The 16,192-nt window shown below is 41.4% G+C and overlaps 1 protein-coding gene across 12 annotated transcripts in view; it reads right to left on the bottom strand.

Moving 5' to 3' along the window:
* Positions 1–4,665: 4,665 nt before the first annotated feature.
* The window catches only part of PMS1 (PMS1 homolog 1, mismatch repair system component), a 98,132-nt gene continuing 86,605 nt past the window's right edge, over positions 4,666–16,192 (bottom strand). For 10 of the 12 annotated variants that reach the window (XR_010591338.1, XM_005308035.5, XM_065560852.1 and 7 more), the window contains 3 exons: positions 15,811–15,941; positions 7,347–7,507; positions 4,666–5,379 (listed from right to left, as the gene is read on the bottom strand). Coding sequence is in view for 9 of the 12 variants with exons in the window: in XM_005308035.5 (XP_005308092.2) it covers positions 5,215–5,379; positions 7,347–7,507; positions 15,811–15,941 (457 nt within the window). In the remaining 3 variants the exon portion in view is untranslated. Of the gene's footprint in view, positions 5,380–7,346; positions 7,508–11,576; positions 11,792–15,810; positions 15,942–16,192 lie in introns of all 12 variants that reach the window. The other 2 variants (XR_010591337.1, XR_010591336.1) reach the window with 1 other exon arrangement.

The raw sequence follows: 16,192 nt of genomic DNA, 5'->3' as shown, positions 1-16,192 counted from the left end.
TAGAAGTTCCTACGCTCCCTCACAGGTGAGCTTCTTTCTAATTAAGCCTCTCCACACAGCCTAAATCTCTTTCATTTGCTGCTTAATTGGCTGATTGGACCCACCTGGCCTAATTCAGCTCTGCCAGGGTCAGTGTGGGGAATGCACTCCATCACACCATCTTTCCTGTGCTTCTTCAGGTAGATGACAAGTTAAATGTTGTGTAAATAAACCATTACAATAAAATAGCAAGCACTTTCCCAGAGACCCATAAGAGCCCTCCTTTTTAGGATGCTTGTATCAAGAACTGCATCTGTGGACAATTGCTTTTGCTGTACAATTAGGGAGGCAAACTGGGTTATCCAAATAAGGAAGCTTGTTGTATCTTTGATTATCATTATATATTAAGACTTTCAGAAATGTACCCGATATTTTTCTTTGCAGCCTCCCTTAATAGTAAGGATGCCTTCAGAGGGAAAGTAGTGAGCAAAACCTGTTTATGACCTAATGTTCCTCGTTTTTTAAGAAACTCTGCTTTGAGGACATGCAAAGAACCAGCCAGATACCCAACAAGCCTTGCAGGATTATGGAGGGGAAAACTAATATAGTGCTCTCTATTCTAAAGTTATTTTTTATTGTTTGTAATGTGGTACTGCCTGTATGGACCCAATCAGAATCAAGGCCTTGTTGTGCCAGACACTGTACAAGCAGTTTTTATATATTAAAAAACAAAACAAAAAAACCACCAGTCGCTGCCCTGAAGAGCTTACAATCAAAGATAAAAAAAAACGCTGATCATAATGGTATCTGTGACACAACAACACACTATTTTGTTTTAAATATAAGAATAATACATGGCTAAATGGTGACTTTTAGATGGCAGCCACCACACACGATTGAGACTAGCTGACAAGACATAGACCTGGCAATATACAATACTCCCTAAGAGGCTGTCTGTTGAGGAAATTTGAGTGACATATCACTCTACAAAGATATGAGTGACTTCCTAGTAAAAGTGATCACCAATAGACCCACCTCTGGTTTGTGCCTCATGTCATTATTGCAGTTTCAGAGGGAACCAGTATGTTGTACTTTGTTTAGACTTTTGTGTAGCAAAACCTGAGATTGGGAGAATTCTAGTGTTTAGAAGAAAGGGCCTTTAAAAGTAGGGTAAATCATCTGGGCCTTTTTAGCCTTTACCTCAGGAAAAGCAAACAAAACTACTTTCCCAACTCAGTAGCATTGAAAGTCAAATGGAAATTATCTAAAGTACTTGTATGGCTCCCATCATTAGCATCACGGTGCCTCACAATCTTTAATATATTTATCTTCATAATAGCTCTGTGAGATACTATTGTATAGCTGCCAAGCATTGCCCTGCAGGGCAATGCTTTTATAGTGTATGGATTATATTCTCCTAACTACTGTGTACATTTAAATGTCTTAATGATTTGTTAGACATAAGCATATACGCCCAAATGTAATGGTATCTATGTATGTTTGTTGTAAGGATGTGATAAATCTTTGAATGGGATTCAAATCATGCATTAATCCATTAAAATCATAAATATCTGAATTCCTCAGACCTTAATCCACAAGACTATGTGCCAATCCTTATTCTGTATATATTATAAAAATGCAAGTATCTTTAACTGTAATTTGTATTGTTTTATATCTTAAAAAGGAAACATAACAGTTCAGTAATCAGACTACTGCATGTTATATAGGTTACAATAAGTAGCCGAATAAAGTTGGTAAATATATTTGTTTAAACTGTATCCAAACTCCAGAAATCTGTAGCCTGGTTCAAATGGCAGGAAGAAGTCTCTCTTTCCCAGCTTGCATCTGGTTTTCTTGTTCCTTCCCTTATCCCTGGGGACTGCTATTCATAGCCTAGCAGTCTGTACTCAGGGAAGATACAAAAATCAAACATAGCTATATTTTTCTCTTTCCTGTGTATAGAAACACCTGGATTCTCCACCCATCTGCCATTTACAATGAGGTCTGCCAATTCTCTCCTGAGTCCCCATATTCCCACCTCATCTTCATTCTAGAGGGTCAAGTCTCCTGGGTTCAGTAATATTTATGTTTAAAGTATTTGCATATATTTTCTAAATAATGTTCTTGTCTTACTCCTGGGCCTCTATCACTCAGATAAAGTTTACTTTTCTACATTCTCTAACTTCTCCCACTTTCACCACACCTCTACCTTGGGATTCCCCCCACCCTTCATGCCTCATCCCCCTAGCAACTCCACGCTGTTTTCCCTCTCTAGGTCTGTCCCTCTTCTTCCCATGCAACCCATCACCTTCCCTTGCCTTAGCTCTCTGTTCCTCTCTCCTGGGTCCTCTCCCCACCTCTTGTGGCTTAAATCTCTCACATTCAGCCCCTCCTCTTCCCCTGGGAAGCCTCCCTTTTTAGGCATCTCCAGACCCACTTCCCAGGGTCTTTCCCCTCTTACTTCTCCCCCAGGCTTTCTGCCCCACAACCTGCACTAATGGCTCTCCAGTTTCACCCAGCATCTTCAGTGCACCAGCACCTTTACCTTCCAATAGCCCCTCAGCTCTACACCAGCCACTCATCTCTGCCCACCCCCGGCAGCCATTTATCCCCTGCCAGCATAGCTCCTGTCTGTGCCCCTCGGCAGTTGCCTCACACACCTGGGTCAGGGGGAGTGGTGTTCTCCTGAGTGTTTCGCCCCCATGGGCCTCTGAAACAAATGGAGCTGAGAAGCAGGCAGCACTAAGCGCTCTGGCAGCAGCCTCTCATAGCACTCCCCCTCCCCCGCACAGCAAGGGGCCTGGGCATCCGGAGGAGAGCCCTTGGTGGGTGTCAGGCAGAACAGTGGGGCTGGGCCAGGAGAGGGCAGAGCTGGGGCAGGACTGACCTGCCCTTCGGCCAGTCAGAAAGGGAATCACCCCACTGGCCACCGCATTAGATTTAAAATGAAAAAGGTAACAGTTGGAGACCCAGGTGACTGGCCTCTTAAAAAAGCCTTGGGGTAGGGTGGGGAGAGACAGGGAAAAGAAACACCTGTAGCAGGCTCTACTCCCACTGACAGGCCTCACAGCTGCAGGGCCCTCAAAGGCCAGGAACCATCCAGGAAATTCTCTTACCCCCTGCATCCATCCCAACGTCTCATGAGTGAGAGCCCCTGAGCCGAGGTGGGGGTGGAGTGTGACGCATCCAAGAGCAACAGCCACCTGTCAGCAGCAGGGGGCAGGTTCTGTGGCCGTTGGTGGAGGGTTAGTGAGGACGCAGCAGTTTGAGGAGCTGAAGGGAGTATGGTTGTGGGAGGAAGGTGGGTTGAGAGTGATGTGTGGGGAGCCGTAACCGCTGGCCTTGTATTTGGACACCAAAGCCCCCATCTTCTGCAGTTCTTTACTGATGGACCTCTCTCATTGTTAATGGTGACAGCTGCTTTAATAAGGCAGCCCCTTCTCCCATCCCTCCGCTTTGACTCCTCACACTCTTCCACAACAGCTTCTCCACTTGAACCCCTTTACACTCGCTCCCATTCCCGTACCTCCACTGCTACTTCCTGATGTTGGCCATGCACAGGTGTTAGACAACAGGCAGCGTATCTATGTATGTGGGAAAGTGATGGGGCAGCAGAGGAACCAGCTAACAGCTCCTACCCCTTTGCAGTTGCTAAAACCTCACATACCTGGTATTAGCCAATGGAAAGGGAAGATGTGATTACCTAATCATCTCTCTCCCTGTTTCATCCCTTTACCCTACCCAAGTACTCTTCAATTGATGAAGCAACACTTGTTCACATTTACCCCTGAAGCCTCCATGCCTGGGTTTCCTTCTCTTTAAATAGGAATGTCTAACTTGCAGCTCAACCCAATAACAAATACATCTCTTAGCCTCCCTCAGATTCACTATCTAGATGCACCACTTGGAGACGATTGTGGTCCAACTGCTCCCATTTAGATGGAATACTGCACACTGGCACCTCGACTACATAGGCCACACTTTCATAGTTAAAATGGGCCAGGCTAGATCTGCTCTATTCTATGCTAATTCAGAACCAAGCTCAGGCTCCTGCCAAATTGATGTCAAAGACTTCAGATGGGAAAAGTCTGGGAATCTTGACTTTAAATTATTGACAGCAGCAATGTGAGGGTATGTAAAACTTTATACAAGGGAAATATTTAATCCCACCTCCTGCCGCGATTCTCTGTCTCTGTGAGGCATTTACTCCTTTGGTGGTTGTCATTTGCACATACTGAAGTCCAATGTTATATGTTTAGGTTGAAATCTGTACACATATGGCATGAACTGTCAGCATAAGATGCTGAAGGAGTATGGTTTACTACTCAAAGGAAAAATGATGGCCCACACTCCAAATACAGTGCAACTTAGATCCCGACCAGCGCAGAGAAATTTGAAGAAGAAAATTTGGAGTCAAATTTGCAAGTATAGGTGCGTTTGCATTGTGGAGTCATAATGCAAAAGTATACTTATGTATACTTTAGTTTCAGCCTCTGTTTGAAAATCTGACCATTGGTGGGAATCATGTATAATGATGAACAAGTTAAGAGAAATTTACAGAAAATTTTTCTCTCTCATCTTAATCAGACAAATTCATGCAACTCCACTGAAGTCAGTGGAGATCAGGTCTGAAGCTGGCCCATTATGTTTCTTTTATATTCCTTTATTGTTTAAAGACTCAAGGTAGACAAGGTAATATCTTTTATTAGACCAGGTTCTATTGGTAAAAGATACAAGCTTTCGAGCTTCACAGAACTCTTCTTCAGACCAGGGAAAGATAATCAGAGTGTCTATTACTTAGATCAAATTCAGAGGAATGTAGAAAGCAATGTAAGTTAACCCTCGGTAAGAGGTATACCACTAAGTAAGTAAGACTAAAGGGGTCTACAGGTTGTTAGGCACATGTTTTACATGCAAAACTATGTAACATGCACTGAAAAAACACCATGATAGTTGCAAACATTTATTAACTAAATTCTTAATGGGGAAAAAATAGCAATGAGTTGTAGCAAATAAATTTCTGTACATTATTCATAGTTTATTTTCAGTTTACAAATAGCAGCTGAACTTTAAAAAACAAAAGACATTGAACTTAAGACAGTGAAAAGTTGTTGTATAAAAACTTTGTAGAAAACAGGCTGACAATACAGAGTACAGGTCATAATTAAGGAGAAGAAATACAAACCCAAACAAAATGTTCTACTTTACTGAATAACTTCCTTGGATTTGTGCTTGTTACTTAAATTCTGGAATATCTGTTAAGTGTTGAAAAAATGGACGACCATGAACACAGCCTTTATTTTCATTTCCAAGCTGTTGCTTCATCCTGTAAATTGTGTCTTCTAAATCCTCTTTTGACATATACAAGGGTAGCTGCCGAGACATACGTACTGCTTCTCCCTGTGGAGAGGAAAACCCCCCATAAATTTTATAGTGCTACCTTGTATCAGATTAACTTTTAAAAGATAAGACTATTATCCCTGAATTTATGCAACTAAAACTTGCATAATTCAATTTTGTGGCTAGCAATAAAGGAAAAGTTCTTTACCAAATTCTTTTTACTAATTATTATTTTATCTACCTCTATTATATCTCTACTCTCTCAACTTTCTCTTTGCATGAATTGTAGAAATTTTATTTATTTTTTGTATGAAAGCTGTGCACTTTCAGATTGTTTGAAAACTGTGTGCCTCTCACTATGATTTATGTGAACTTTAGATGTAGGTCTACTTTCCCTACACTGATCCCTTAAATCATTTCATAATTACCAGATTAGTTATGGTGGCGCTATGACACTGGCAGACCCGGTGCCAGCTCATCCCAAGGCCCCTAGGCCTCACTGAACAATGATAAATGTAGAGCTGGAAATCGGTCTGGCTCACCTGTGTGTTACTATTGTTAAAATAGGTGTTAGATTTATAGAGAAGTGTTTATTGTTGGACTTTATGAAATTCTTGTGAGTTGCTGCATACATTAATTTCATTATAATATCTGTATCTTGTGTTATAAGGTAATATTTAAGTGTTTGCTTTGTAACTATAAAAGTGTATGCTATGAAATTGGAAACCCCAACATTCAGGAGAGAAGCATTACCAAGTGTGAAAAACTAGTTTACCATAAGTAGTGTCATCTCCTGCCCAACAAAAGAAGGCCCATAGACACCAGACAAACCATTGTGGAACATCAGCAGACAAAAGACTTTGTTGATTGCTCCCCCGCCCCCCCACACACCCTTGAAGAGGGGACATACACAAACCTCCCTTCCATCATAGTTAGAACTTTGGGGGGGGGAGGGGAGGGAATAAAAATCCCTTACCAGAAGAATCTGTATCACTATGCTGTTTGGCATTTGGAGAGGGCAATATTTCTAAGTATAAGCAAGGAATCCCCAAGCTGCTTAGCTTGGGTTAATCCTAAAGGACATATAGAGCTTGCGCATTACAGCAGCTTCCATTACTTTTTGAAACCTAAGACTGTAACTCATTTGTGTGTGTATGTTCACCTGCTTTAACCTTGTAAATAGCTCTAATTTCTTTTTTCTAGTTAATAAACCAATAGTTAGTTTATTACAAGATTGGCTGCAAGCGTTGTCTTTGGTGAGAGATCTAAGGTACAATTGACCTGGGTATGTAACTGGTCATTTGGGACTGGGAGTAACCTGAATAATGTTGTGATTTTTGGTGTAAGGCACTATCTGTCTATTGTCTGGGTGCCCAAGGGGACTGTCTGTGACTCCATATTAAGGCTGCTATAGTGCTTCAGGAGTCCACACTTGATACTTGGTTGGCAAAGTCTAATTATAGAACACACAACCAGTTTGGGGTTTGTGCCCTGGTTTGTAACAATCTGCCCTGAGGTTGGCACCCACGTTTGAGCCACTCCAGACAGCTTGACAGGAGTTAAGAATTTTTTGCTGTGATACATAAAAAGGAACCAACCACTTTCTGGAAATTGTAAACAATTTTATGATGACTGTGCTGTAACCTGGAGAACAGCCTCTTTATAGTGTTTTCTATATGTCGTCTTATCAGGTCACAGTTCATTTATTCAAACTGCATTTCTTCTTTGAAAACTGCCAACATAAAAAGAGTACCTTCTTACTGAAATATGCTTCCTGAGCATATTCAGAGTCATATCTGGTGACTGAGGTGACCAACGTGTTCTTACTTCTTTTAGCAACGCACAGCCAATTCAACTGAGAGACAGTCTGTTGGATTTTATTGTTTCTTGTTCATTATCAGGAGTCTCTCATCAGAATAGAACTGCATTTAATTAATGCCAAAAGCTAGAGAGACTTTAAAATGGCTTCAGCAGTTTATTTAAAAATAAGATGACCAATACCTGGAAGCAAACCTGCTATTTCTTACCTCCAAGTAGTTTATCACTTTGAGAGGTCTACACTCATATACTTCCTTTGCATTTTTGTTTATCACGGCATTCAGAATTTCTTTTAAATCTGATACACCATAGAATGGCAGACAATTAGCCATTCCTTCTATTTCCAGCTGGTTTTCTGTAGCTGAATATCCTGGAAATAAGAAAAGAAAATAATTAGTATTCCTGATATCAGTAAATAACATTTACGTTACACGCTGTTTTGATTTATATCCCAGAATAAGCCCAATGAAAATAAAACTGATGTAAAAACGCTTAGTAAACTAGTCATTAGAATTCAATACAGTTAAGACAATTAATTTTGCTTCCTTGGAATGAATAGCATGACCTCCTCCTGGGTTTCATATTAATCATGTGTCACGAGTGCCTTTTCACACCACATGTGCCACAGTTTACTTGAGTTCAAATCCTGGTTAGAACTGTTTAAATGCTTACACCACTTTACAGTATTTCCTCTTTGGGCAGGCATTTTAATCCCATAGCTTTTATTAAAACAAATTAAATTAAAGTTGAATATGTAATGATTTCAGCATCTACAATTTGCTTTTATGAACAGTGTGTTGATGCTAGTTGCTATGCAAATGGTTTAAACATCCGTCCAACTCAAACTCAATTCTTTGGGACAGATCCAAAAGCAGTCTTTCCATTGAATTCCACTACCACAGAGATTGAAGAACCCAAGTCCTCACAAGTGAACCTTTCCACAGGGCCCTCCACATCCATCAAGGGGTTGCCACTACTGCAACTGGACACCTGAATAGGGACCTCCAGGGCAAAGACAATCTTATTAATGTAACCAACTACTCCCCAGCAAAAAAACTCAACTCCCTACACCATGGGAATCCAAACCTTTAAACAAATCCAGACATCCTCCCTACTATCAAATTAATCCCACCCAAGCACCCTCCTTCCATCCCAACATAAACTTCTCTTTTCTTTAGGGCTCAACCTCTGCTCACCTCATTTTGCACTCAACAAATCCCCTAAAAATGGCACAAACCTTACTCTTGCTAGTATCTATTTCAGACTCACAAAGGAAGAGCGTTCATGACAATCTCAATCCATTCCCCTGTGCCCACTGAGTTTGAGAAACAGGCATTGAATGGGGAAACGGGAAGAGCATTCATAATGAAAACCAATCCAATTCATTGTTTTACTCTAAGTTGTCCCATGTAACATAATTTTATGTAACAGGCTGAGTTGGACTTGTTTCTGAAAGTCAGCAGAAGATGGAGACATAGGGTATGTCTATACTTTGAGCTGAAGGCATAATGTGCAACTCAAGGCAACATTCTCTGATCGAGCTAACGTGCTAAAACCACAATATAGTTGGGAAGGCGCAAGCGGCAGGAGGGGCTAGCTGCCCCGAGTACATACACAGCATCCTGGACAGCTATGTACTCAGCATGGCTAGCCCCTCCCACCACAGCAGCTACACTTTTTTAGCACACTAGTTCGATTAGAGATAGAGTATGTCTCCTCAAGCTAGAAATGACAACTTCCAGCTCCAAGTGCAGACATAACATTAGACTGGTACAAACTAGAATAAGGCCTGGTCTACACTGAAAACTTACATTGACATAGCTATGTCTCTCAGCGGTGTGAAAAATCCATACCCTGGAGACACTTAGCTATGCCAACCTAACCTCTAGTGTAGCCAGGGACAGGTTGACTGAAGAATTTTTCAGTTAACCCTGTGTGATGGGGTGCTGGGCTGGAACTCCTGAGCCAGCCCTCTGTCATGCCAGCTCCAATTAAGGGAGTTAGATTGGAGCTGCCTAGAGAAACATGTGCCTGATTGGCAAAGGGCAAACAGCTGCCAGTCTAATCAGCCTGGGGCTGCATAAAAGCCTCAGGGGCAGGAAGAAAGGGGGGAAGCCAGAGAATGGAAGGAGAGCGGTAGCGCTTTCCTCCTGGCTGCAGAGATTGAGAAGTCCTTAAGGCTCAAACCCCCAAGCTGTAGATGGTGAGAAGGTGGTGGGATTGCATGCTGTAAATAAACTGCACCAGTGATTGTTGAGCCAGGACCAAGGGGGGCCCTACTATGCCCTGTTACACCTAGCTACTGCCTATTGGGGAGGTAGATTAAATATAATGAGGGGAGACCCCCTCCCATCGCTATAGTGTCTACACTGAAGCACCCCAGTGACACAGCCTAAGTTAAAAGAACAGTGAAGAGGGGTCTTTAAGGCTCCTGATAAAGTCACAAGTTAATATAACAACAAATTGAAAGAGTCTATACATGGGAGGAAATGTTTACAGCTGAAATCACAGAAATGTGTTAATATTTAATCGAATGAGGTTGCCATCCCGTTTTTGCACATTATCTGGTGATCACTAAATGGTAGTGAGAGGTTGTGCATGCTGAAAGGAGCAAGCTTAACTATCATCGCTGGCACCTCCACAGTCTCCTGAGACCCCAGGATCCATCATGACATCCTTGGACTTCATCATCCTGATCCTGAGAGATGTCATGCCCAGACTGAGCCAGACAGAGAGAGAACCAACGACATTCCCACTTTCACTGGCTTCGGCTAAATCCTGCCCATCACTTTGAACGTGAGACTTGGGTTTCTGCTCTCCCTCCCTCCCTTGTGTCATATTCCTTCCCCATCTTATATTTTCTCTTCCCTAGCTCCTTTTGTCTTCTGTCTCAAAAGAGTCTGGCTTAGACAGCTAAGACAATTCCATCTTTTGCAACACTGTTATGTGTCTGATCAGAGAGGCAGCTAAAAGCAATGCCTTAAAACAGCCTGACAGTGGTACAAGTTTGCCAGCTCTTATAGTGGCTGACAAAACCATGTACACTGTGCTCGTGTTTCTTCAGCAGGGAAGCTGGAAGTGAGACTCAGCACAAAAGACGGAAGCTGCATTTTCTATCTTTGCTATTCTTTTCTCTCCCCTTTTGTGTGTATTTGTTTAGTCTTACTGTAAACAGGATCAGACTTCAACAACAGCAGCTCCAGCCCACTTCAACTAACTTTCTCTTTCCCCCAAAAAAGGACACCAGGGCCGGCTCCAGGCACCAGCTTACCAAGCAGGTGCTTGGGACGGCAAGTCCGGCTCTTCGGCGGCAATTCGGCAGTGGGTCCCTCACTCCCGCTTGGAGCGAAGGACCTCCCGCCGAAGTGCCGCAGATCGCGATTGCGGCTTTTTTTTTTTTTTTTTTTGCGGGGGTGGGGGCTGCTTGGGGCGACAAAAACCTTGGAGCCGGCCCTGAAGGACACAATCCATCAAAGGGGGGGTTCTCTATAAAATACTTTATACAGGCAAAAGGGAGAAGGAGCTATGGAATATTGTTAAACTGAAAGCCTTATTTAATGCTTTACATTTCAAATGCTACAGCTGTTTTTCCTTTCTGCACCCTTGATGAAAGGTTACAAAGACTGTGAATGGTAGTCATTACAATAAGAGTAAGCCAATGATAAAGTAACATAAAACTCCCAACCACTCATTACTGTTGTAACAATAAACAAAAGTTTAATTAACATCTTTGCCCTTGTTGGTCCTGACACCCCCCATTTCATAACACAATACCACCCTCCTATGCAAGCATATCATCTTTGCTACTAGGTGAGAGATACCCAGTCCCTTGCCACAGAGTCTGGCTAGACATGTAACTAAAACTGCCTGAATGGTACCTTTGAGAGCTAGGAAGCTGCATCACAGATGTCACATTGTAAACTCTGGCTAGTAAGGCTTATGAGACAGCTAGCTTGCAAACAGAATTAATGGAGGGGTGGGAAATATTTTTTTCTACAAGGTAAGTGTACACCTTCCTGATGTGACTGGATATCTATTGAGGTGGGGTGGGGGGGGGGGGGTGGGAGGAATGAGAGATATATTGACTTAATTTTGCATGTAGGAAATTAACTATATTTTTGTCCCTGCAATATTTTGACTTAGTGTGTAATTGGTTTCAGCAATCTTCCAATATCCAATTTATAATATAGAACTTTCTGATCTAATAACTGAATATACTCCAATCATATTTGCTGAATAAGCCACACCTTTCTCAGGCAAACACTTTCAAAGCTGAGAGAACAATCACTGCTATCTGAGGCTCGGACTGAAGAAAAGATGGACTACCAGCTATTGTGCAAATGCTATTATTGATATGGCATTCTGTGCTAAAATAAAGAAATAGAAGGACAATCTCATGCTAAACCAACCAAATATATAAAATAACACATTCAACTTACATTAAAAAGGACATTATGGCTGCAAAGTCAAGCCCTCACAAGCTAAGGCTGCCTGTGCTACCTTAATTTGGCTTCCTTCTGTTTATGCATTTTGACACAGTCTTTAATTACATGAGCACATCCTATTTTTTCCACAGGACCCCTGCCTCATTCAGTGCACAGACTGGAACTTCTCTGGGGATGAATAAGGGCTGTGTAGTGAAGGAGGCTGTTGTCTGTAGGAAAAAAAATAAAAATGAATTTTCCCCTCGCTTGATTCTTGGAACCAACTAAACCATTTTAACTGACCATTTTCCAAAACAATTCAGCTTGAGGCAGACATCTGGCATGGAAAATTTCAGCTTGCATATATTCTAAAGCCAGAAAGGAATGTAGGCCATAGGACTACCCCAAAATAATTCTGAGAGCATATCTTTTCAGAAAAATATCCAATCTTGATTTTAAAATAGTCACTGATGGAGAATCCCCCACAATCCTTAGTAAATTGGTCCAATGGTTAATTATTCTTATAATTAAAAATGTATGCCTTATTTCCAGTCTGAACTTGTCTACCTTCAACTTCCATCCATTGGATAGTGTTATACCTTTCTCTACTAGATTAAGAGCCCGTTATTAAATATTTGTTCCCAATGTAGATACTTACAAACTGTAATCAAGTCACCCATTAACCACCTCTTTGTTAAGATAAACAGATTGAGCTCCTTGAGTCTACCACTATATGGCATGTTTTCTAATTTTTTAGTCATTCTCACGGCTTGTCTCTGAACCCTCTCCAGTTTAACAACATCCTTCTTGAATTGTGGGCACCAGAAATGGACATAGTCCAGCAGGAATTGCACCAGTGCCAAATATAGAGATAAAATAACCTCTATTCCTGCTTGAGATTCCCGTTTCTGCATCCAAGGATTGCATTACCTATTTTGTCCCCAGCGTCACAATGGGAACTCACGGTCCCTTGTCAATTATCTACAATTACTAACTTTTCATTACCATCAACTTCCCCTTTCTTCTATTTGTTGTTTTTTATTATTATTATTTTACAGCTGCCTTCGCTTTCCCTGTAAACCAGGCTGTTTTTTTAACCAGTTGGGCCTTCTTCCTCGATTGTGGCTTTCTGGGCATCTAGTAAAGTATTCTTAAATGATTCCCAATTATCATTCACATTTTTTCTGATTAAGAGTTGGATGGTTAAAGTTTGGCAAAGTTATAAGCAATTGAAAACAGGGTCTTATAATGGGAAGTTTCAGGGGAAACAAATTGATTGTTTAGAGTTCTCAGTATTCCAAAATGGACTAGTCTAGTGTTGGTCTGCAGACAATTTTATCTAGAGAATAAAAAATATCTATATCTATAAATAAAATAATCCCAACTCACTACCTTGCAGTTGAAGTGAGTCATGAGAAAGGTGAGCTAGAGAGGGCCAGTAATTAAGTTGACACCAAGCTTGCATGCATATCTGAAAAGTAGCTTTCATGAGTGCTTGCAATGGAAATGGACCCTGGCAAACCTGAAGGAACCACTAATAAGCATTCTGTATCTGGGAGGCAAGCACAAACAACTACGAAAAAGGAGCAAATGAGGAACTGGCCCCTTTTGCAGGAAGAAGCCACTGGGTTGGGATCTGCTAAAGAATGTTCTGGATAAAATTCCATGTACTTGTTGTTATTGACGTATTGCCTATTGATTTAACCAGTTTGCCAGCATTCTCTGTTCAGGTATATGTGGCCCAAAAGGAAGAATAGTGTTCTCCTGGAGGGACAGAACATACCAGTAATTGGCCTTTCACTAATGACTTGCTCCAGCATCTTTTTTGGACCTATCCTTGAAGGTTTCCATATGTTACACTACATCTGTCATCACTCTACATAGGCGTGATGTGGTAACACATGAAGCTACAGCATTTCCAACAGCTCCTATAGTAAATCTCTGCCCTGGATCAAGTGAATTGCCATCTAGGCATCACACCCTAAGAAACTAGCCTCCTTGTATCGGGGGTAGCCGTGTTAGTCTGTATCTACAAAAACAACAAGGAGTCTGGTGGCACCTTAAAGGCTAACAGATTTATTTGGGCATAAGCTTTCATGAGTAAAAACCTCACTTCTTCGGATGCATAGAGTGAAAGTTACAGATGCAGGCATTATATACTGACACATGGAGAGCAGGGAGTTACTTCGCAAGTGGAGAACCAGTGTTGACAGGGCCAATTCAATCAGGGTGGATGTAGTCCACTCCCAATAATAGATGAGGAGGTGTCAATTCCAGGAGAGGAAAAGCTGCTTCTGCAATGAGCCAGCCACTCCCAGTCCCTATTCAAGCCCAGATTAATGGTGTTGAATTTGCAAATGAATTTTAGTTCTGCTGTTTCTCTTTGAAGTCTGTTTCTGAAGTTTTTTTGTTCAATGATAGTGACTTTTAAATCTGTAATAGAATGACCAGGGAGATTGAAGTGTTCACTTACTGGCTTATGTATGTTACCATTCCTGATGTCCGATTTGTGTCCATTTATTCTTTTGCGGAGGGACTGTCCAGTTTGGCCAATGTACATGGCAGAGGGGCATTGCTGGCACATGATGGCATATATAACATTAGTGGATGTGCAGGTGAATGAGCCCTTGATGGTGTGGCTGATGTGGTTGGGTCCTCTGATGCTGTTGCCAGAGTAGATATGGGGACAGAGTAGGCAACGAGGCTTGCTACAGGGATAGGTTTCTGGGTTGGTGTTTCTGTGGTGTGGTGTGTAGTTGCTGGTGAGTATTTGCTTCAGGTTGGGGGGTTGTCTGTAAGCGAGGACTGGCCTGCCTCCCAAGGTCTGTGAGAGTGAGGGATCATTTTCCAGGATAGGTTGTAGCCTCCTTGGGCTCTATGATATGGGAAATGTCTGCTATTGATTTGCCTCGGAGAAGCCTGTCTTTGGATTTCCACTGATGGCGGGATGGCTATAAATCATCCAGTGTAAAAGTATACCAACTCTCTACTTCTGGGCTATTAAGGTAATAAACGAGAAAGGTTTGGTATGATATAGATTCTATTGGAAAGCAGACTGATGGGGGTTCTAAAACAGCCCTGCTATTGACTCCAAACTGAGTGCTAGCAAAAAGTATGATGATGATCCTGAAGCAAACGCAGATCAGTGTTCAAATCTTAAAACTGCCTTGCTGGACCTCCAGCTTGTCCCCAATCCATTGCACAGCAAAGCAGGAGGCATCTGAGCTACTGGCTGCAGGAGCAAGCAAAGAGCTACTGAACTCTATATATGTTGGAGGTGGGAATGGTAAGCACTAGGAAAGGCTGCCTGTTTTAAGGAAGTCCCACCAAAACATTGACTTCCATTCCAGAAGATCAAAGAACAGCGAGGCAGGAAAAGGGCATGGATTCTGGGGCCTTCCTTGAGCTGCTGAGATGTTGAGGATATACAAAGCCCACCACAGATATTTCCTTTATTTTTTTCTTATGCAAAAATTTAAAGGTTTTCTATTGTTTCCTGTGGCAAAGAACTGCTTGCAAAAGACTCTTTCACAACATCTGATCCAGCTCCCATTGAAGTCAACTGAAGTTTTTTTATTGATGCCAGTGGGATATAGATCAGGCCTACAGAGAACAAAAGAGGAACCGTTCCTGCCTTTCAAAGGCCTGGTTAGTTTAGCAAGTGTGCCAATAAGGAAAGCTTCACATTTCAAAGAAAACAAAAACAACTCTGTCCTTATTCAGCTGCAATGCACAGGGATATCCATGAATTATGATTCCAGTCTACGACAATGGCTTCAATACAGGAAAGGCTTTTATGAAAATAAATCTGATGTGTTATGATGTGGGTCAACATCATCAAGGCAGAGCATGGGTGTAACAAAGTCATCTGCAAAACATATAATGAGTGCTTCCTACATCACAAGTGGTAGATTTATCAACATTCATTTGCAGCTTGGGCCAGTGGTCAGAGCACAGGACTGAGAATTAGGAGACCTGGGTTTTATCCCTGACAAAATGTTTGTTGGAAGCTCTGCTCTACCTCCACACTAGCCAGCCATCATTTTCCATTTCCCCATGCTCTGAGTGACAGAGATGATGCTCTTAGCCAGATAGGAATATCTTTGAATGCTGAGGAACTGAGGGTACAGATGGCTTGATTGGTGAGGAAATATAGATTTATAATATATCATATATGTAGTCATTTCAACTGTGAAATAAAAAAGTTTCAGTAGATTCAAAATAAAATAAAATAAAAACTACATCATACCTGGTATCATTTTTATCTTAAAACCATTTGCTATAAGCCTTGGATCCGACAAGTAAATTGATCCATTTAATTTTTGGCAATCCTTTGTCATATTGTAGAGAGAATCCATATAATGAGATCCGCTGAACAAACTGAAAAACAAACAAGCAAACAATAATTTCACAAGGCTTAAAATAACAAAGAAACTATAATAAACAGAGAGACTGAGTGAACAGTAATATATTTACTACCAGCATGACAATTCCAGGATTACAAGCTGTTAACCAAGTAGTATAATCTATTAGCCATTTTTAAAATTATATGTACATATGAAAAAATCCAGGGATAAATGGATTTTTATTTGTAAAGGGGCAACATTAGACTTTTTGGAAAACAGAAGTAC

Source organism: Chrysemys picta, chromosome 11 (genome assembly GCF_011386835.1).
Source record: "Chrysemys picta bellii isolate R12L10 chromosome 11, ASM1138683v2, whole genome shotgun sequence".
In the NCBI taxonomy this organism is placed as follows: Eukaryota; Metazoa; Chordata; order Testudines; family Emydidae; genus Chrysemys; species Chrysemys picta.
This window is presented reverse-complemented; position numbering and strand designations above follow the sequence as displayed.